Source organism: Hyperolius riggenbachi, chromosome 4 (genome assembly GCF_040937935.1).
Source record: "Hyperolius riggenbachi isolate aHypRig1 chromosome 4, aHypRig1.pri, whole genome shotgun sequence".
In the NCBI taxonomy this organism is placed as follows: domain Eukaryota; kingdom Metazoa; phylum Chordata; class Amphibia; order Anura; family Hyperoliidae; genus Hyperolius; species Hyperolius riggenbachi.
Window position 1 is genome coordinate 119,591,630 of NC_090649.1, and position 22,563 is coordinate 119,614,192.

General features: G+C 43.0%; 1 protein-coding gene across 1 annotated transcript in view; it reads left to right on the forward strand.

Annotated features, from left to right (window-relative positions):
* Positions 1 to 22,330, forward strand: part of PAK2 (p21 (RAC1) activated kinase 2) — a 108,788-nt gene extending 86,458 nt beyond the window's left edge. Inside the window, exons 3-15 of the mRNA XM_068280454.1 lie at positions 1,651 to 1,745; positions 4,767 to 4,914; positions 8,890 to 8,924; positions 9,025 to 9,123; positions 11,489 to 11,612; positions 12,944 to 13,007; positions 15,332 to 15,380; positions 16,412 to 16,524; positions 18,049 to 18,166; positions 18,455 to 18,554; positions 19,657 to 19,853; positions 19,968 to 20,105; positions 22,044 to 22,330. Of these exons, the coding sequence (XP_068136555.1) occupies positions 1,651 to 1,745; positions 4,767 to 4,914; positions 8,890 to 8,924; positions 9,025 to 9,123; positions 11,489 to 11,612; positions 12,944 to 13,007; positions 15,332 to 15,380; positions 16,412 to 16,524; positions 18,049 to 18,166; positions 18,455 to 18,554; positions 19,657 to 19,853; positions 19,968 to 20,105; positions 22,044 to 22,130 (1,367 nt within the window). The 3' untranslated portion in view covers positions 22,131 to 22,330. The remainder of the gene's footprint in view (positions 1 to 1,650; positions 1,746 to 4,766; positions 4,915 to 8,889; positions 8,925 to 9,024; positions 9,124 to 11,488; positions 11,613 to 12,943; positions 13,008 to 15,331; positions 15,381 to 16,411; positions 16,525 to 18,048; positions 18,167 to 18,454; positions 18,555 to 19,656; positions 19,854 to 19,967; positions 20,106 to 22,043) is intronic.
* Positions 22,331 to 22,563: the final 233 nt, after the last annotated feature.

The window sequence follows — 22,563 nt, forward strand, 5'->3', positions numbered from 1 at the left end:
TTGCACGATATTCCAATTTTTTGAGTTTCACCGGTAGTATTGGTAAGCCACACAGATTCCTCGTTAGAATTCCTATTTATGCCTGGATATCAGCGTTAAGGGCTTGTTCACACTGCTGGCATTTTTCTGCTTTTTTTCGCCCGCGTGCGGTTTTTAAAAACGCTCCCCCGACCGCGTGGACAATGAATGTCTGAGAAGGTTCATATCAGTGCGGGTCGTGCGCTGACGTTCAGTAAAGCGGTGCGTGTACCATTTTTGAGGAGATTCTGCAGTGTGCTGCCATACACACACTAGATTGTCGTGTAGAGGCGGCCCAACTGCCCATCTCTGCCTTGGACCAGTCTAGTGTATGCACAAACTCCAATACAGTAGAAAAATGCACTCCACAGGCTTCAAACTTTAGTGTGGGGTTTATTCGAGCATGGACACATATGTGTTCATGCTCAAATAAACCACAAACTAAAGTTTGAAGCCTGTGGAGTGCCTTTTTCTACTGTGTTGGAGTTTCTTGTTAACAGGAGTGGTGGACCTGCAGGAAAAGAGCACCGGCAAATGCTGCCTAACCATGGTAGCCCTGACTGACCACCAAGGTGACTATTGAATAGTGTATGCACAAAGCCTAAGGCTCAACACACACACCATACAATCTTGGTTGTTCAATCTTACCACTTTCATGTAGTATAAGAGCTTATCCAATTAATCATTCAAGGTATTTTCAATCTGTTGGCCCTTATACTAAATAGATTTGGTAAATCTGTACAACCAAGATTGTATGGTGTGTGTTGAGCTTAAGGCTGATCGTCTGGCAATAATGTTTTCTGCATAGAGCAGATTGGCCGATCAGGTGTACATGCATTATTTGCATTCTTGTCTTATGGAGTGAGTCATAATGTTGTCTAGATGTCATTAGTCTACTGAGCATCAGTGTTAGGTGAACAATGGCATCCCCATTTATCTTAGGATTACTGTATTTTAAACTTGGTCTCCTTAGGATCCTCCTCCCCAAACACAGTTGAGAACCCATAGATAAGCATCTATGTGTCCTAAGGTGGGGATCCATTAGGCTGACTGGGAGAGGTCAAATTTGAGGGGGGAAAACCCCTTGGAATTGGGCTTTAACCCCCTGAGCGGTACGCCGCTTAGGAGGTTTTGCTAGTTTGTGTCCCCCCAGTTACTTAATTTGGTCCAATGGCTGTAAAAACTTTAGCTAGCACTAGGCTAGCTAGTACAAGTGTCCAGCTCCACCCGATTGCCCGCGACCCCCCCCAATCCTCCCCATAGAGAGACCGGAGCTCTGCGGGGAGGCTGCACCGATCACCGGATCCAGGCTGGGTAATGTATAAACAGGGGATCGCTGGAGATCTCGGGCAATTGGAGGAGCTTGACACTTGTACTGGCTAGCCTAGTGCTAGCCTAGTGCTAGCTAAAGGTTTTATAGCCATTGGATCAAATTAATTAACCCTGGGGGACTTCTGAGGCCAGCGAGCGGAATGCCCGACACAGTGTCTGGCATACCGCTAAGGAGGTTAAGGTTCTTCGGACCCTTCCTGAGAGTCTTGATGCAAAATGCAATTTGTGTATACTTTTTAGGTGACTAGGCTGAAAATGACTTACAATGTATATTGTGTTCTTTTCTTTACCATTGAACAGTGGCTAAAAAGAAAGAACGTCCTGAAATCTCCCCGCCCTCTGATTTTGAACACACCATACATGTTGGTTTTGATGCTGTGACTGGAGAATTCACTGTAAGTATATAACCTCAAGAGCTGCTATGCAAGTATCACTGCAGTAACCTGAGAATTAAACTTGCTGGCTACTAATGGTGCAATGCATATTTTCTATGTGAAGAGTATTTTTAGTGCAAGTAATTATGACCTTTCACGAGTGAGGCTTTTTTTTCTAATTATCTGACTGAACAAGCAGATCTTAAAGAAAAACTGTAACTAAAAAAAACCTCTTCTGGGGGATACATACCTCGGGAGGGGGAAGCCTCTGGATCCTAACGAAGTTTCCCCCATCCCCCGAGTCCTTTGCACCTGTGCAGTAGTGCAGATACGTAGGTTAATATTAGCCACGCATGCCCACCCTTTTCAGGATTTGTCGAGGAGGTTTCGGGGGAGCCAGGATTGGATTCCCCAAGCTACAGAGGACAAGGGAAGTATCCTCCAGACGGTTTTTTTTTTATTACTGGGTCTCTTTAAAAGGGTCATTGTGTATATACACCAGATAAAACTAAGCTTAGGCAATCAAAATTAACCATATCCTGATATTCCAGCATGTGTATAGCAGCCCTTGACCACTCAGCCAGCAATCTGTACTGGAGTATTGTCGGCCGTGAGCATTGGTCTACCTTCTTACCCAGCTCTCACATGACATAACTCCCACGCCACTCCGTTGTCCCTCTGCTCCCCTGCTTAGCAGTAGAACAAGTCACTAGCCTGCAGGCTAGTGACCCCTTTATCAGTCTTGGTCCTGTGATGTCACTCGAGGGATCTAGTACTAATCCACCGCCGGGCGATACTGATCTTGTGTGAGTACTGGCCTTTATACTTTTCTTGCTTGAAGGCATTTAAAGTGAAATTTCTCCTTCATTCAAGGGGGTAAAGCAGTCACTTTTTTTAATTCAACAAAATTCTAGGCTTAGTGGGGTGCCAAATTCCATATACAGTAGGCCATTTTAAGATCCAAATAAGCTCTGCGCTCCTCCCATTCATTCGCCAATAACTTTACCACTACATATCACAACAAAATGACCGATCTTGTTTTTTTCGGCCACCAATTGGGCTTTCTTTGGATGGTACACTTTGCTAAGAATTATTTTTTTCTAAATGCATTTTAAAGAGACTCCGTAACAAAAATTGCATCCTGTTTTTTATCATCCTACAAGTTCCAAAAGCTATTCTAATGTGTGTTCTGGCTTACTGCAGCACGTTCTACTATCACCATCTCTGTAATAAATCAACTTATCTCTCTCTTGTCAGACTTGTCAGCCTGTGTCTGGAAGGCTGCCAAGTTCTTCAGTGTTGTGGTTCTGTGATGCATTTCCCCCCTCCAGGCCCCTCTCTGCACACTGCTTGTGTATTATTTAGATTAGGGCAGCTTCTCTCTGCTATATTATCTTTTACAAGCTGGATAAATCCTCCTCTGAGCTGGCTGGGCTTTCACATACTGAGGAATTACATACAGGCAGAGCTGTCTGCACTCTGCAGGAAGAAACAGCCTGACACTTCAGTGGAAGATAGCTGCAGGGGGAAAGAAACACACAAATGATCTCTTGAAATTCAAAAGGAAGGGTGTATACAGCCTGCTTGTGTATGGATGTATTTTCTATGTGTGGACATACTGTACATCAACCTACTTCCTGTTTTGGTGGCCATTTTGTTTGTTTATAAACAAACTTTTTAAAACTGTTTTTAACCACTTTTAATGCGGCGAGGAGCGGCGAAATTGTGACAGAGGGTAATAGGAGATGTCCCCTAACGCACTGGTATGTTTACTTTTGTGCGATTTTAACAATACAGATTCTCTTTAATGGGACTATTAAGGGAAAAAGAAAAAAGTGTAATGTCTCAGTTTTCGCCCATTATAGTTTTAAAATAATACCTGCTACCATAAATAAAACCAATGTATTTTATTTGCCCATTTGTCCCTGTTATTATACTGTTTGAATTATTTTCCTTTTACAATGTATGGCGCCAATATTTTATTTGAAAATAAAGGTGCATGTTTTTCAGTTTTGTCTCCATCAATATTTTCAAGCCCATAATTTTAAAAACCGTAATATACCCTCTTGACAAACATATTAAAAAAGTTCAGTCCCGGTAACTGTATGGTTTGTTTTTATTTTATGCAAATATTTTATTTGGGTATTTATGGGAGAGTGTAGGAGGTAAGGAGTTAATTTAAAATTATGTGTAGGTCTCTTTATTAAAAAAAAAGGATGTAGGTGTAATTTTACTGTTTGGCCACAAGATGTCCTTACTCATTAGCTTCCTGCGCGTGCTTTTGGTATGGGAAACTGGAAGTGTAATTACAGTGTTTACAAATGACTGCAGGCCAAATGACTGCAGGCATCTTATTGATGCCGCGATCATTGACACAGGGACCTAGAACAATGAATGGGGAACTGCGTTCCCATTTATTGATCTTCGTGTAAAGGGGTGGCGGCGAGAATGAGCTTAGAAGCCCGCACAGCGGTGATCACAGCAGAGTACATATATGAAGTTGAAGATTTTCCGGGGCGTCGATATACTGTACCATAAACATTAAGTGGTTAAGATCACTTGAATGATTGAGGAGGGAGCAATGCATTGTTTGTGCCTGTCCCTAATAAGGCATCCTCTTTCTGTATTGAGTCTTAAGGGGGCCACTAATGATCCAATCTTTTTGTCCAGTCTTAGCAAATATAGTATAAGGGCAAACTGTGTGAATATATTGAATGGCTACTTTTAAGCAGTGCCTTATATTACATAGAAATGGTAAGATTGGACAAAAAAATTAGTGGCCAGCTTTAAGAAAGTGTTTATAAAATCAGAGTTTTTCATTTGAAGAGTTAGACCTGCTCTAAAATGCCTTTTGAGTTTAGACCTGCGCTAGAATGACTCATTGTCTAGGTGGAGTAAATCCCACCCTGCTCCAAGTTTTTTTTGTTTCTTCACCATTTTGATTTGGTTTTTGTTCCACAAAAAAGTTCTTTGCATCAAATAAAAAAAAAATAAAAAAAAGTAATCTGAATTTACCGGTAAACTGTATTCTTTCTTTTGCAGGGAATGCCAGAACAGTGGGCCCGATTACTGCAGACTGCAAATATCACAAAACTTGAACAGAAGAAAAACCCACAGGCTGTGCTGGATGTGCTTAAATTTTATGACTCAAACACTGTTAAGCAGAAATATCTTAGTGTTTCGGCACCAGGTGAGATCATACCTGATGCTTAACACACAATACATCATCATGTTCTTTGCTACGTTGTGGTCTGTTCTGAGTCGAACCATTTAAGGCTCCAGTGTGAACCTAACCTAAAGAGGTACTTTTAACCAAGGAATTTCTGAGAAATCTTTACCTTTTTTATCAAGTAGATCATTAGGGGGTGTCTGCGTGGCTGATATTGAGCTGAAACAGGGCCATGGTCATTGCAGTTTCCTTTCTGTGAACCTTGTTGCATTGTGGGAAATAACCGCAGTTTCCAACTGCTAAAGCGCTGCAGAAGATATAAATACTAAATAACTGCCAAGCAACGAGCATCTCCCTCTGCCTATGCTTATCTTAAAGAGGAACTGTAACGACAAAACGTCCCCTGGGGGGTACTCGCCTCGGGTGGGGGAAGCCTCCGGATCCTAATGAGGCTTCCCACGCCGTCCTCCATCCGTCAGGGGTCTCGCTGCAGCCCTCCGTGCAGCGGTGACGTAATATTTACCTTCCTGGCTCCTGCGCAGGCGCTATGACGGCTGTCTGCTCCGAAGTAGGCGGAAATACCCGATCGCCGTGGGGTCTGCTCTACTGCGCAGGCGCAAGTTTCCGGCGCCTGCGCAGTAGAGCGGACCCGACAGAGATCGGGTATTTCCGTCTATTTCCGTGCCGAAAGCCGCCACAGCGCCCCCGCTGGAGCCAGGAAGGTAAATATTGAAGCTACAGTCGGCTCTGTCGCCGGCTGTTCGGAGGGCTGCAGCTAGACGCCCGTGGGACAGAGGACGGCGTGGGAAGCCTCATTAGGATCCGGAGGCTTCCCCCACCCGAGGTGAGTACCCCCCAGGGGAAGTTTTTGTTGTTACAGAGTCTCTTTAAAAAAAACAAAAAAAAACATAAAACTCTTTTAGGTCCCTCTTACACTTGAAGGGACTCCAAGCAGTAATGAAAATCAAAATCTAAACTTACCTGGGGCTTTTTCCAGCCCACCGTAGGTCGGGAGGTCCCTCGGCGTCCATCTGGCTCTTCTCCCAGGCCCTGGTCAGAAATTCCTCCCCGGTGGCTCCCGGCGACACTGGGGCCGAGTGTCGGGCTCCTTCTTCCTGGAAGGTGATGTCTGTCGTCACCACGCCGACCGCCTCTCTTCATCACGGCGGCCGGCGTGTACTGTGTGGTGACGACAGACGTTACCCTTCAGGAAGAAGGAGCCCGACACTCTGTCCCAGTGTCGCCGGGAGCCATTTCTGACCAGGGCCTGGGAGAAGAGCCAGATATACGCCGAGTGACCTCCCGAACTACAGTAGGCTGGAAAAAGGCCCAGGTAAGTTAAGATTTTGATTTTCGTTCCTGATCGGAGTCCCTTTAATCATTTGCTCTGTTATAACTGAAAGAAAACTGATTTTCAAAGTATTGGCCATGTTTTCCTATGGAACCTTTCACACTTAAAGAGGAACTCCAGTGAAAATAATGTAAAAAAAATAAAAAGGTGCTTAATTTTTACAATAATTATGTATAAATTATTTAGTCAGTGTTTGCCCATTGTAAAATCTTTTAAATCCCTGATTTACATTCTGACATTTATTACATGGTGACATTTTTACTGATGGCAGGTGATGTAGGTGCTGCATGCTTTTTTGGCAGTTGGAAACAGCTGTGAACAGCTATTTCCCACAATGCAGCAAGGTTTACAGACAGGAAACTGCCAAGAGTATGTACTTGTTTCTTGTGGGAGTGGTTTCACCATATTGTCATACAGCGCCCCCTGGTGGTCTGTTTGTGAAAAGGAATAGATTTCTCACGTAAAAGGGGGTATCAGCTACCGATTGGGATAAAGTTCAATACTTGGTCGGAGTTTCTCTTTAACGCGTACCAACTGATTAAGTGTAAATGGTCCCTTAGCCTATCTCATTGTTAGTGGGTGTGGTTATAGATTATAAAAATTGAGGATTTATATTCTTTAATCTGAATTACCTTTGCACATTAGTGCTATAGCGGAGCACTGTTCAGGCGCTCGGCCCTGGTGGCGAGCGCCAAAACAATCTGCTTCTGAGTGTCCGACTTTTTTTTTTTTTTCCAGTGTTGTTAGTGGGTGTATACTCACCGTGACAGAACTAAGGTTTATTTATTATTTTATTTATTTGTTGTATTTATAAAGCGCCAACATATTACGCAGCGCTGGACATTAATTTAGGTTACAGACAATATTTAGGGGTGACAAACAGCAATATGACAATACAGGAATACAAGAAAACCAGATCACACAGCACAGTATGAGTACAAGGTAATGCTTAGTCACTGGATGGGAGCATGGAGATCACACAGCACAGTATGAGTACAAGGTAATGCTTAGTCAGTCACTGGATGGGAGCATGGAGTTAGGCAAGTTAGGTTCACTCAGATGCATAGCATGGGTGCACAGTAATGGAGGTGCATGATCAGGTAGGACACAAAAGGAGTGAGGACCCTGCCCAAAGGCTTACAATCTAGAGGGAGAGGTAGGGACACGAGAGGTAGGGGACCAGAATTCGGCTGTGGGTTTAGAGCAATTGTGAGGGGTGGTAGGCAAGAGTGAAAAGGTGAGTTTTGAGGGCCTTCTTGAAGGTGTTGAAGGAGGGGGCTGCCCTAATGGGTGGAGGTAGGGAGTTCCATAGTGTCGGAGCGGCTCTTGAGAAGTCTTGGAGGCGTGCATGGGACTGGGTGATGCGGGGGACGGTCAGGCGAAGTTCATTGGAGGAGCGGAGTGAGCGGCTTGGTGTGTATCTCTGAGTAAGATCAGAAATGTAGGTTGGACAGGTTTTGTGGATGGATTTGTAGGTCAGACACAATATCTTGAATCTGATTCTGGACTGGATAGGAAGCCAGTGGAGGGATTCACGGAGGGGAGCCGAGACGCCCTGGTGGAGCGATGGGAGGAGTGGATAATTCTGGCAGCCGCATTCATGATGGACTGCAAGGTTGTCTCGTGACTGGCAGGATTATACAGCTAGGATGTACTAGCTGTGCATAGGTGCTGGAGAGGAGATCCCTTTCCTCTCCAAGACACATACACGTAGATGTACAATCTTTATCTGCCTGAAAGTGATCCATCCCGGTGATATGATACATATGTGACACAATAGTGTCAAACATCAACGCAGCTGTTTTTTGTTTTATAAACGCTGTACCTTTGATATATCTGATTTTAATAGAACAAATAAAGGTTATGTTTTAGTGCGCTAGGGGCCTAACCCTGTTCAGGGAACAAGTATCCTACACAAATCCCCCGAGTACTCTATTAAAGGGGCACCGAGCAGTGCAGAAACTACGGAAAGATTGATATCATTTTAAAGCTCTCTTTCTCCTCTTTCTGGCGACGCCTAAACCGCCGCCCTACGGCTTTTAGTTTTTGCTATTTTCGCGATTGAAATTGCAGCGATATTGATCGCGAAAATAGGGAAAACTAAAAGGCGTAGGACCGCAGTTTAGGTGTCGCCAGAAAGAGGAGAAAGAGAGCTTTAAAATGATATCCAACTTTCCATAGTTACATTGTATTACACAGGGCGACTTTTTCTCAGTCAGCAGCTCCATTCAGCAGAAAAAGTCGCCCTGTGTAATACAATGCAACTATGGAAAGATGGATATCATTTTAAAGCTCTCTTTCGCCTCTTTCTGGTGACACCTAAACCGCGGTCCTACACCTTTTAGTTTTCTCTATTTTCGCGACCGCTGCAATTTCAATCGCGAAAATAGCGAAAACTAAAAGGCGTAGGGCGGCGGTTTATATATCATTGGAAAGAGGAGAAAGAGAGCTTTAAAATGATATGCATCTTCCCATAGTTTCTGCACTGCTCGGAGTCCCTTTAAGTATTTGCAGGATTATACAGCTCTCTGTATTTGATGTATGACTGTCCTTAATTTAGAAATCCATGATGTATAAGTAGAGAATTATTGATGAAACTGTTTATTGTGATCAGATGTCAATATTATGTATTGCTTTCCCTTTAGATAAAGATGGCCTTCCTTCTGGGGTATCACCTGCTGTAAGTAACACCTTTATTATAACTTCAAATGTTTTTGCTTCATCCAATCTGTCTTGCTCACAAGAACCTAATGGCCATGTTCCTCATTCATTTTGTTTAGCAAAATGCAAAAGGATCCGCACCTTCCAGACATTCAGATACAGAAGACGATGAGACCCCTCCTCCGATTATTGCTCCTCGTCCTGAGCATACCAAATCTGTGAGTACATTCTTGGTCAACTCTGCCCTTCTGTCTCTGGCTCGGTTCACACTATAGCCCCCCAAAAGTTTCGTTTTTGGTCTATTTATGAAAAAAGATTTGTTTACGCCTGTGCATTTGCAATGGATCTGTTGGATCTGACCTGTACCATTTTTCTGGATAATCGGATGTCCACTTTGGCTGGTCGTTTGCAATTTAGCCCCAGTGTGGATAGAGCCCTAATGTATTATGCTGTTGGTATATTACACTAACACTGCACTGCTACCCGCCCTCTAATGATTATAATATCCCAACTGTATACTCATTTGAGAAGATATACTGTAGGACCAATTTTGTGAGATGCTAGAGTAACAAGAATCCAAAGTAGTAAAAAGAAACTGGGGAACTCCATGTAGATGGTGGAACTTAGTAAAGATCATATTGCCACAGAATCGCGTGTTATACCTCAACTTGCCATCAATTTGCTTTGCAGGATCCATCAGGTTTCCATTTTTATTAGACAGGATCTAAGGGCTGGAACCCACAGGAGCGCTTTTGGCAGCGTTTTGGCAGCACTGCGATACGCTAGCAGTTTGCCAAAACGCTGGGCTAATGTAAAGTATTGAAACGCTAGCAGAAACTCTCAGCAAAACCTAAACTGAGCGGTTTTGCTAGCGTTTTGCGGTTAAGCACACTGTAACAAAATGAAAAATAATTCACAGGACCAATCAGGATAAAAACGCAAAACGCTAGGCACCCGCTGGGGAAAAAAATACAATGTTGCAAAACACGACCAAAAACGCGCATGAATCCGCTTGCAAACCGCTCAGACAAAACGCTAGCGGTTGCGTTTTGCGTTTGCGGTTTTCAGTGGGTTCCAGGCCTTAGAGTAAACTCACCGCCACCCGCCAAGTAGAATGTGAAAAGGGGGCACATGGCTGACATGCCTTTTAATACCTCTTTTACAGCTAAATGAAGAGGTTGGTACTGAGAAAAGGTTAGCATGGATCACATGGAGCTCATAGCCTGCCATTGTTCAAAAATGACCTCCATGTCTCTTTCTAAAGAAGGTTTTTTGGTTGTTGTTTTTTTTTGGGGGGGGGGGGGGGAATTGGAGGGAGAAGGTATTTTAATACATAAAATGTCTTAAGATATGGGAAAGCCAACATAGTTACATAGTGTAGTTGCACTAGACTTTATACTCAGTGCCGTTAAAATTCAGTAATCATTTGACCCAAATTCAGTAAGGGTCTGTTTCCACTAGGTGGCACATTTCCATTTCCAATTCGGCCGCGGCACCCGTACTGCTGTGATACATCAGCCTGAACTGCTTAGCCCGTGCTATGCATGGCTATAGTGATTTGGCTGCGGGCTGTAGAAATCTTCAGCATACCGTTCAGAGTTGTACCGCAGTGTAATCTGGACGGAAATCCACTACAGGAATAGGCAGCATGTCCCCTGTGCAGCTCACATGTGGGGAAACACTGCAGATTCCGGATATTAAAAAAAACAAAGGTTTGGTGGGCATGACTTTAAAGTGATGCTCCAATCATAAATTGTTTTTGCTTTGGATGGAATGGGGAAAGAGGTGGGGGAGTGTCTCTTAATGTACTAGTATATATTGGCTTCACAGGTAGCAATAAAAAAAACGTTTTGTGGGCACCTGTAAAGGGATTGGATCCTGTGAGGTGACATGATTTCCTTTGCTAACCTATAAATTAGTGGTATGCTGGGGCTAGGAAATCACTGGGCAATTAAATTAGCTGCTGGTTAAGTATATCAGCTGCAAGGATCTGTGGTTTTCTAGTATATTATGCTGTGTACACACGGTAAGATTTTCCAAGCGATTTTGCGACCCGATCGTTTTTCCTGCACGATTCAGCACTCGATTCTGCGCCCGATTATCATAATTCGTTTTTCTTATCTTTTTCCATTCACCGGTATGAGAAATCGAGCGCGGAAACGATCGGGAGCAATATTGGACATGACGGATTTTATCTATTGGATCCATCTACCGCACGGAAGATTGTACCGTGTGTATTAGGCATTAGGCAAAAGCTATCCCTTTCCTGTGGTGAAGTCTGATTGTGACATTACCATTCACAAACACAGAAAGCAGACCTATACAAGCTGTATTAATACAAGTGTTCTACAGGTTGTAAGATACAAGTCCGTATGCTACCACATTCCCTATAAGAAACAAATATTCAGACACTTGGATATCAACAAGGGAACTTAGAAATCCAACATTCGGTGAGGGTCTCTGGGATCCAGTCTGTTGTTTAGCTTCTCAAAACTAAGATTCTCTTGCTTGCATTGGAGTAAAATAAGTGGGTGGTTGGGAAGTGAGTCCTTTGGTTCATCTGTAAATTTGTCCTTTTTGAAGATATACACTCGGTCTGTCATTGACCCATTACCTCCCCCTCCTGAAACGGACAGTGCAGCAAAGAATGCAGACAGGGGGAAAAAGAAGACCAAGATGAGTGATGAAGAGATCATGGAGAAACTCCGTAAGTATACATGCCCTTTAAAGACCTCTTTTGGGAGATGTAAACAGTTTTTTTAGTTTAACAGTTAAAAAAAAATCACCAAAAAATACAATATACAGCATACTATAAATTTCACGGCATTATAAAGCATTTTAAATGTTTTTTCAACACGATAGCAACAGTCCAGAGGCTTCCATGTTTCAGCTTATCGATGCGCAAAGTAGGGATGTTCAATACATTTCAAATGGACTAATGAAGTAGGTGAGATTTGATTGGTCCATTTTCAAGGTGCATAAATTTGCATAAAATTCTGCTGCTTTTGCCATCCCTATAGTAAATTCTTTGTATTATTATTGTCATTAATATACAGCTAAACCATACAGCTGAAGTGATCCATAGGGCAAACCATGATCTCTACAGTTTAAAGAGGATCTGTATGTAAAAAAAAAAAAAAAAAATGCCTCCGGGAATACTTGCTTTGGGAGGGGGAAGCCTCTGGATCATAACGAGGCTTCCGAGTGCTGTAATAACAGCGCAGGAGATTTGGACGCAGCCGGCGCCACCATAGACAGCGCACTGTGAGTAACTTCAGCGCCGTCAGAAGACTGAGCTGAAGTTGCTCTTAAAACACTATAATTCGACCTCCAGCAATAGTTGGAAGTCGAATTATATCATTCCTCGCCATCCACGTGGAGGGGGAATAGTATTAATGCCGCCGGGAACCGTGTTCAGCAGCAGGATAAGCCATATACCGGCTATGTCCTGCGCCCAAGTCTCCCGGCGGCCAATTCATCTGTACACCGAGGCTTCTCCCGTCCTCCTCCGTGCCTCTGTTAGCCTGCCCAGGTCCCCCAAAGTGCGGCGATGTAAATATTTGCCTTCCTCGATCCCGCACAGGCGCACTGGCCGCTCTTCCTTCAGGTTAAGACGGAAATAGCCGAACCCGATTGATCCACTCTACTGCGCCGGCGCGAGTCCTTTTGCGCCTGTGCAGTAGAGCCGATACGATGGGGCTCGGCTATTTCCACCCTGCCCAATCGAAGAACCGCTACTGCGCCTGTGCTGGATCCCGGCAAGGGAAATATATCAAGCCTTGCTTCAAACACGAAACTCCTCCTCCACACCATCAAAGCCTTGTTGGGGGAGGATTGCTGGAGGATTCGGGGGAGCCAGCGCTGGATTGCCTGCAGCTACAGAGTTGGGGGAAGCCTCATTAGGACCCTGAGGCTTCTCCCTCCCGAGATAAGTAACCCCCATGGGATGGTTTTTTTTTTTTTTATTTTTTTTTTTACAGAGTCTCTTTAAAGGCAGGCCTCAAACAGAGTTCATTACTAATGTGTGTTTCTCTACAGGAACTATTGTGAGTATAGGAGATCCTAAGAAGAAATACACCCGATATGAAAAAATTGGGCAAGGGTGAGTATAAACTCATTTCAAAGCAAAGTATGTGTGGCATAATGGTGTTAAGGCTGACCTGTGCTAATCGATTATGGATTAAAACATACCGAGGTGAACATCTGGTGACAAATCACATGCTTACACTGTCCTCCGCTGCTGCCCGGGAACATCAAGGCTGTGGTCCTCTTCTGGCATGAGCATAGCTCCCCCTGCACTGTAGCAGGCTCACTGTGCAGGCATGGCCGTACTCGCGCAGTATGGGTGTGCTCGCGTCTGAAAAGGACCACGGCCTCAGATTAGATTTCTGACAAGCTTGCAAAGTAACTTTCCAGGGAGACAGTACCCAGGTGTAAGAACCAGGGAGTGAGCCTGTGCCTAGCCTCGACCAGATTGCTCTGACGGTCTCTGTACAACCAAAGGTAAAAAAGACGGCACACCACTGGCTGCAAAACTTTGCTTGCATTGCGGAACAGTGGCACTGCAATATAAGCCACGTTGTGCAGCCAGTGGTGTGCAGCCTCTTTTTTTTTTTACTTCTGATTTCTGACAAGGCCCTGTTTAGAAATCTAAAGGGAGTCCACGAGCAGCTATAGGGGATGAGCTGAATGAGAAAAGTGTGCTATGCAATTAAAATCTAAATTTCAAGTGGACCTATACATGTTCAGCAAATGGGAATTATCTTACCTGGCAAGTAATGTACTTCTGTCCATTCAGTCCTGTGCGTCAGCGTGCCTGGCAGCAAAGAATGATAATGTGCAGCTATGTGTCTTTTCCTTATTCTCCTCAGCAGTTCAGTAATGTTCAGTGGTAGAATTGTTCCTTTAAAGTGTAACTGTCGGGCATAAAATCAATTCTTTATTTTTATCTGGTAAACCAGTAATAAGGATGCTAATCAGGCAATCCAAAAGTTAAAATCTCTATTACTTTTCTTGTTTATAAATGATCATTCCCCACTTTATCTGACTCTTAGTTGGTACGTTGCTGCACAAAGGAAGTTGCAGGTCATGCTGGGTTGTCCTTTTTTGCTTCTGTACATTAGTTAAGTCTGAGGGGAAATAAAGAAGCAAAGAAAGAGAACCCAGCATGCCCTGCAACTTCCTTTTTTGCGGCAACGTACCAAAGTCAGGTAAACTGGGGAATGATCATTTATAAACGAGAAAAGTAATAGAGATTTTAACTTTTGGATTGCCTGGTTGGCATCCGTATTCCTTGTTTACCAGATACAAATAAAGAATGGATTTTTGATTTTATGCCCAACAGTTACTCTTTAAAAAAAAATTATGCCTTGAGTTCAGCCTTAAAGGTATACTTAAAGAGACACTGAAGCGAAAAAAAAATTATGTTATTATGATTTGTATGTGTAGTACAGCTAAGAAATAAAACATTAAGATCAGATACATCAGTCTAATTGTTTCCCGTGCAGGAAGAGTTAAGGAACTCCAGTTGTTATCTCTATACAAAAAAGCCATTGAGCTCTACGACTTTCAAAGTCATGGAGAGGGCTGTTTTCTGACTTTTATTATCTCGGCTGTTCGTTAACTATTTACTTTTTCTCTGCCAGAGGAGAGGTCATTAGTTCAGACTGCTCTGAAAGAATCATTTTGAATGCTAAGTGTTGTGTAATCTGCAAATATTAGAGAATGATGCAATGTTAGAAAAAACACTATATACCTGAAAATAAAATATGAGAATATTTTCTTTGCTGCTAATCTTCTAGTAATTATTCATAGTACACAACCAATTCATTATATCATATATTTTTTTTCGCTTCAGTGTTTCTTTAAGTCAGGATTAAAAAATCAGTTTTACTCACCAAGGGCTTCTACCAGCCCCCTGCAGCCGTCCTGTGCCCTCCCAGTCACTCACTGATCCTCCGGTCCCCCTGCCACCAGCTAGTTTCGTTTTCGCCGTTAGGAAGTTGGCAGGCTTACTGTGCCTGTGCAGGCCTGGCCATGCGTAACCACCTTCGCGTTTCCGTCTGCAATAGCGTCCTGAAACGCTTCATCCCTCAGGCGGTAGCCATGCTTAATGCAGAACCACGCTAGAGCTGCTAGGACTTGAGAGCATTACAGTATAGAACTGAAAATGAACCCTCCTCACCCTGTTTACTGCCACTATAACTTATACTGTCCTTGACGTTTAATATATACTCTGTCCTTGTATTGTTTGTGTCTGTTAAGCTACTGCCTAGCCAAATTCCTTGTAAGGGCAAACTTACTTGGCCAAATAAATTGATTCTGATCAGCACTTGTGAATGTTTCATATTGATTGATGAAGATAAATGGGTGATTAATAGAGCATGCCTGTTGGTGATTTCTAATGAATCGTGTCTGTTTTTACAGCGCCTCTGGAACTGTCTTTACAGCTATTGATGTTGCAACTGGGCAAGAGGTAAGCCTTTGAGCTATTCTCATATATATATATTTTACAGTGTTGTGCCTCACATTTTCATTGTGAATCCTTGGGCTCAGACCAGAGCCACTGACTGCAGCAGGTAATGAGACCAAAACAAAGAAATCGAGCCAACCAATCAAATATGATCCTAGTAAAGCCAAAGATATGTATATCGGACTAGTCAACAGAAAGCAAAACATCCATTGCATAATAATGTTCAACAAATACTGTAATGTTCAAAATATAAACACACCATGTATTTGGGACATATCCCAAATATATAAAAACATTAAAAACCAGCAGCGAGTGGCAGTAAATATATCATATAGTATCTGAAATATAATTCAAACAAAGGTCATGTATCAATGTTCCAAACACACAACTCCCAGAATCAGGAAATAAAATCCTAGCATAGGTGTAAGTAGTTAGCATAGGTAAGGTAAGAAGGTGAAATACGAGCAGATGGAGTATCTATACCTGTTTGAAAAGTCCTGTCCGCGCCACATCGCCGCGATGGCACGGACAGGACTTTTCAAACGGGTATAGATACCGAAGGTGGCAATAAAGCTGTTAAATTTGTGGCATAAGGCATTTTACTACAGGGGACATATATCCCAAACGTTATCATTTTTGGATGACCGGGAAGAAAAATTTCAATTTTATTTTTGTGACTCTGTTGGAGAGCGATCCTGATAAATGGAGTTTGTTTCTCCACTGAAGAAGTTTCTTTATAATTCCAAAGGGCAATAAATAAAATACCAATTATACTGTACCAAAGAGTTTAGAGCAGTGTGAAATGTCATTGGTGAGGCACTATATCAAGATCTGATCTGCATCTGGGCCAATAAAGAATTAGAGGTGGAGCATCAGCTCTGAAACGGGCATCTGGCATTGTTTATTAGTGAATAAAGATGGCAGCCTCCAAATTCCTCTGACTTCAGGTTCCCTGGAATAAAATCTGAGCATTAATGGGAGCAGTGTGCAGGTTATCGGATGAAATTCACACGTTCCTTCTTTTCTTCTTACAGGTTGCAATTAAGCAGATTAATCTACAGAAACAGCCCAAGAAAGAGCTGATCATTAATGAGATTCTTGTTATGAAAGAATTGAAGAACCCAAATATCGTAAACTTCTTAGACAGGTATGAAGGCAGTTTATGTTCACAGGGGGTGTTAGTGCCCCCTTATAGATTCCCTGGGGTTAGTGGCCCCTCCCTCCCACCCCCCATATTGTTTCCCTATGCCCCCCTCATGTATCTCTTTTCCACAGTTTTGGAGCAATTACAGTTCGTTTTAAAAAATCAAGATCGCTCAAAAATTGCATTCATGTTCAGTAAAAAAAATGAAGAAAAAAAATCACTCTGCAAAATGCTAACAATTTTACTAGAGTTTTGCGATCACCAGTGTGAATGGGCCCTAACACAATGCACCTCTGGCATAAACTTGGCTCAATGAAAAATCACACATTAAAATTTTCTCCACTCCCATAAGAATGTTGAGAGCAAAGTGTGCTGAGGAGGGTTATAGTGGAAAGCCTAGGCCAGTGGCTCCACCACAACAGATCCCCATCAAAGCCTGTAGGTCTGTAATAAGGACGTGACTGGTCCATGTGCAAGTGCAACACTTATACTTTTTATTTTATTGCCCCTAGGTCAAGTATGTTGGGACTCCTCTTCCATGTACTGCATCATCGCCCCTCCCATTCCATGTGCAGCCCCCTCTCCCATGTGTAACATCCATGTACTGCAACACCTATTCCATGTGCAGCCCCCTCTCCCATGTGTAACATCCATGTACTGCAGCAACCCTCCCATTCCATGTGCAGCCCCCTCTTCCATGTGTAACATCCATGTACTGCAGCTTCCATCCCATTCCATGTGCAGCCCCCTCTCCCATGTGCAACATCCATGTAATGCAGCACCCATCCCATTCCATGTGCAGCCCCCTCTCCCATGTGCAACATCCATGTAATGCAGCACCCATCCCATTCCATGTGCAGCCCCCTCTCCCATGTGTAACATCCATGTACTGCAGCAACCCTCCCATTCCATGTGCAGCCCCCTCTTCCATGTGTAACATCCATGTACTGCAGCATCCATCCCATTCCATGTGCAGCCCCCTCTTCCATGTGTAACATCCATGTACTGCAGCTTCCATCCCATTCCATGTGCAGCCCCCTCTCCCATGTGCAACATCCATGTAATGCAGCACCCATCCCATTCCATGTGCAGCCCCCTCTCCCATGTGCAACATCCATGTAATGCAGCACCCATCCCATTCCATGTGCAGCCCCCTCTCCCATGTGCAACATCCATGTAATGCAGCACCCATCCCATTCCATGTGCAGCCCCCTCTCCCATGTGTAACATCCATGTACTGCAGCCCCTCTCTTTCATGTACAGCTCCCTTGGGCATCAGCTTCCATTTGCATGTGTTGCTCCCCAATTGCAGCTTTCTCTTTCATGTGTAGCAACCTTTATTTCATGTCAAGGTGCCCCCCTAGGCTGCCGCTGCCCAATGCCCAGGCCTTTGTGGCCTTTCCAGAAATCCAGCCCTGATCATGCATAGGACTGGTGTAACTCCAACAGCCACGTTATTTACTGGCACACTAGAAGTATACATTTAGAATGTGTTATGTATGATGTTTGTTTCTTTTTTTTGTGCAGTTTCCTTGTTGGAGATGAGCTTTTTGTTGTGATGGAATACCTGGCTGGAGGCTCCCTTACAGATGTGGTAACTGAGACCTGCATGGATGAAGCTCAGATAGCTGCTGTGTGCAGAGAAGTGAGTATTTCCCCAGCCAGGAAGAATGTTGTCTGGCACTAGAATCACCATTTACCTTAGCAGCCTTTTGTATTTCAGCACATGTGATATGGTATTTGCAATTCTTTATCATTTAGAGAAGATATACCAAAGTGCAGATGTCCCTAGGGTTAGTTGGAATGGATTCCTTCTTGGGTATTGGGAGTTCACATTGAGCTATCGCCTGTATGAAAATATGTGGCATTACCATGTTATGATGCTATTGAGCAAGTCAAGAGTTTCATGAATATTGTATTCTTGTGATTGCAGTGCTTGCAAGCTCTGGAGTTTCTACACAACAACCAGGTCATTCACAGGGACATCAAAAGTGATAATGTGCTCTTAGGAATGGACGGTTCTGTCAAGCTGAGTGAGTCTCTGTGTTTTCTGATAGATCGCATATCATGCATTTAGATTTTGGGTGCACTTAGGCCTTGTTCACTCTAGGGACATTGCTGTACGCTTTTCACAGCGCATTACACTGGTAGGTACAGCTTTTTCTGTTGATTCTAATGTACCACGTTCACATCTATACGCTTTGTTACTGTTTGTTTGAGAAACTTGGTTTTCCGTGCATTTGTGTGTTGGGCTGTGAAGCACACAGCAATGCAAGTGAATGGGTACACTTTTTCAGCGCATAGAAGCGCATAGCAATGCGCTTTGGAGATGTGTTTTTACCCCTAATAAAAATTAAAAAAAAAAATGAGACAACGTCTTTGACAACTGCTACATCAAATAAGGAAAACTGCTGAACAAAAGTGCATTTAAGCACATGTAAAATGCATGGGTACGCTTGAAAAATGCGCAACGCACTGAAATGCGTTATGAAATGTGTGTATATCATGCGCTTAACTACGTTTCTGAACGCACCCAACTAGGCCCCAGATTGTTACGCTTCTTTCTTTGTGTTCTGTACCAGTGTTTTTTTTTTTAACAAAATGTTTACGGTCCAACAGTAACAAATGCAAATGTGCCCAGCTAAGCTATTTTATAGTAGATTTTCATAGTCCGGGATCTTTTTGTGTGACCATGTACTTTGTGTACAGGTATTCCCCTGGCATCAGAAGATTCTTTTTTTAGTCAGAGAAGTCCTGCTCATTCTCCCTACTAATAAACTGAATTAAAAAAAAAATGCACTGCAGCTGAATAATTGCAAGGTGTTGGCATAGAACCTGGCCTAGGACAAAAACAAAATATAGTATATTGACACATTGGCAGGATGGGTTGTAGGATGATAGCACAGCACACCTTGTTTCATGCGGCTCTTGAACAGAGATGGCTGCCATTTGGCTTAACACCTGTACGCTAAGCGTTCCTTCACTTCCTAACAACTGGTGCCAAATTTTGCATGCTTGTGAAGTAAGTGTGGGAAATAGTTTTGAACTCATAATTGTATATTATGTCATCCTAAAGCAGTCTCCTCTTCATGCTGCAACAGCATCAGTAATTACTACTTCTTTTCTCCTGATTAGCGGACTTTGGCTTCTGTGCTCAGATCACCCCAGAACAAAGCAAGCGTAGCACCATGGTAGGGACGCCATACTGGATGGCACCAGAGGTGGTGACCAGGAAAGCATATGGACCTAAAGTAGACATCTGGTCACTTGGTATCATGGCTATTGAGATGGTGGAAGGAGAACCACCTTACCTCAACGAGAACCCTCTAAGAGTAAGTCATTTCATGTTGATTTGTGTGATGTATGAATTGCTGTGCGGGGGTTACTTGTTCATGGAATTGGATGTCAGAAGAAGCATCTAATAGGCTGTTTGATTCTCTCTCCAGGCTTTGTATTTGATTGCTACTAATGGCACCCCAGAGCTGCAGAATCCTGAAAAGCTATCTCCAATTTTCCGAGACTTCCTGAATCGCTCTCTGGAAATGGATGTGGAAAAGAGAGGCTCAGCTAGAGAGCTCCTACAGGTGCGTACATAGGCTCTCCTGTCATGTGTGTCCACAGATGACTCCTATACTTTCCCAAAGTTATAATTTGTTCTGCCAGATCAACAGAATTTCCAAGCAATGCAGGAGACCACTTATATATGTGCAATGAAGAGTTTAGTTTCACCTGGATAAATTCAAACCTGTTAATGTTCAGCAATTTTTTTTTCTTTTTAGATCAACAGGGTGAAGCTCAGTTTCATATTTGCTTCAGTAAAAAAAACCTGCTTTTATAAACTAATCTCACACACTTAAGCATGATAGGACTTGAAAAGTAATCGGCACAGAACTGAAAATGAACAACTCTCTACCTTGCCTACTGCCACTATACCATCTTGCTTACTGCCACTATACTCACATACTGTCCTTGACTTGTAATATACACACTGTCTGTCCTTTTTTGTGTGTGTGTGTGTGTGTGTGTGTGTGTGTGTGTGTGTTTGTTAAGCAACTCCGCACTTGTGACTGCCTTAGCCTGATGTGGCGTAGTTTTAACGCCGTCTGATCCCTAGCACGGGACGCAATAGCATGTCCCCGCCGGCTCAGAACTTACCTGTCTAAAGACAGCTGAGTTCCGTACCATGGTCAGGAGCCGTTTACATTGGCTTATGACCTCCTGATCACTGTGAGCCAATCACCGTGAAAAGAGGGGGGAAAGCCTCTGGTCCTTAAAGGGACCAGAGACTTTGGTCTGATATGAGGGACACCTAAAGTGAGAGGGCCATTTATTTTATTTTAAACAATACCAGTTGCCTGGCGTCCTGCTGATCATACTGTCATCGGTAGTGTCTGAATCACACACCTGAAACTAGCATTCGGCTAATCCAGTCAGACTTCAGTCACACACCTGATCTACAGGCTTGTTTGTTCAGTGTCTATAGCTTAAAATGTTATCCTGGTAATACACGAGATTTTTCAGCAAATATACTGTCCTATCGGTTTTCTGATCATTTTTCTGATCGATTTCCATTCACTTCTATGAAAAATCGATCAGAAAACCAATTAAAAATCAGATCAGACATGTCGGAAATTATCCATCGAACAATTTTTCTGCCCAAAACATCTCATGGTGTATTCCCAGCATTAGAGGAAGGAGACCAGCAGGACTGACGGGCAATTTGTATTGTTTAAAATGACTATTGTGGTGTTCACACCTCTCTCGTTTCAAGTTCCCTTTAAGTTCAAGGTCTTGTTGGCACTCAGGTGCATTTTAATATATCTCGTCATTTCCATCAGTGATCCATAGACAGCTAACTGGCAGAATTTGTCTTGGGTAAAAGTGAATTCACAAGCAAAGCTGCTATAGAAAAAAATAGGATGCTGACTTTGCTGGTCTTTTGTTTTTCAATTATTTCGTTTTTTATATGGCACCGACATCTTCTGCAGATCAGTACAGAGTATCTTGGTATGTCACTGACTGTTTGTCCATCCTGCTCTATACTGTATTTGTCTTTTTTAATGTTTTTTAAATTATATGATAAAAAGTATCCTATATGCTATTCCAAGTAATGCACTGTGTGTGCCAAATTTAATTGAAATTCGTTCATTGTTGCGTGATTGAGTAAAAAACATCCAAACTTTCGCATTTATAATATTAATGAGGTATGTATGTCTGTCTGTATGCATATGTATACATATACATACTACATCAGCACTAGCACTAGACTGGTTTCTGGCATACTACCTACATCAAGGGGATAAAATAATATAGCAGACCAGCTTGGGAGAGAAGCTCCACAAGACACCCCAGTACCATGGACGCAGGTTTGGTTTTTTCTTCCTGGTTTTTGTCCTTTAAGTCTTATGGTCCGGAGCGTCTTATAGTCCGAAAAATACGGTATATGAGTTGTAGGAGGGAGCTGCAGACCAGGTGCTTTATTTATTGGCAGGAGTTAATGATGATTATTTTCTTTGTTACAGCACCCCTTCTTGAAGCTTGCCAAACCACTGTCCAGCCTCACACCTCTAATCCTGGCTGCAAAAGATGCCATGAAAGGCAACCGCTAACCTCCAATCAAGATCTTCCTCTTATTTGACCTTCACCCTCGTAACCAACGTAACATTTTTTTTATATGTGCCGCTCTGGACCTACTCACAGGCTGCTGAGACGAGGATGGGAAAACCCAGCAGCCTTCTGTGAAGAAAACCGAGCTCAGAGATTCATGCATTGTCTCCTTGCCGTGACAATGAAAGTACTGAAAATGAAATGGTGCCCCCTATGTTGTGCATTTTTCTTCCTGGAAGAAACAAACTGAACTCTGTCTGTGGCCTTTTCAACCTCCTGCGTTTTTGGAGGTTATGACTGCATTATGGGAATTACCTTACTTTGTATTTCTGCTCTCTCTGCCTTTCAGACCCATTCTTGATTTTCTGGCCTTCTCTTGATACTTGAATGACTTTACTGCCAGTATCAGAGGTTTTTTATTTTTCTTTCTTCTTT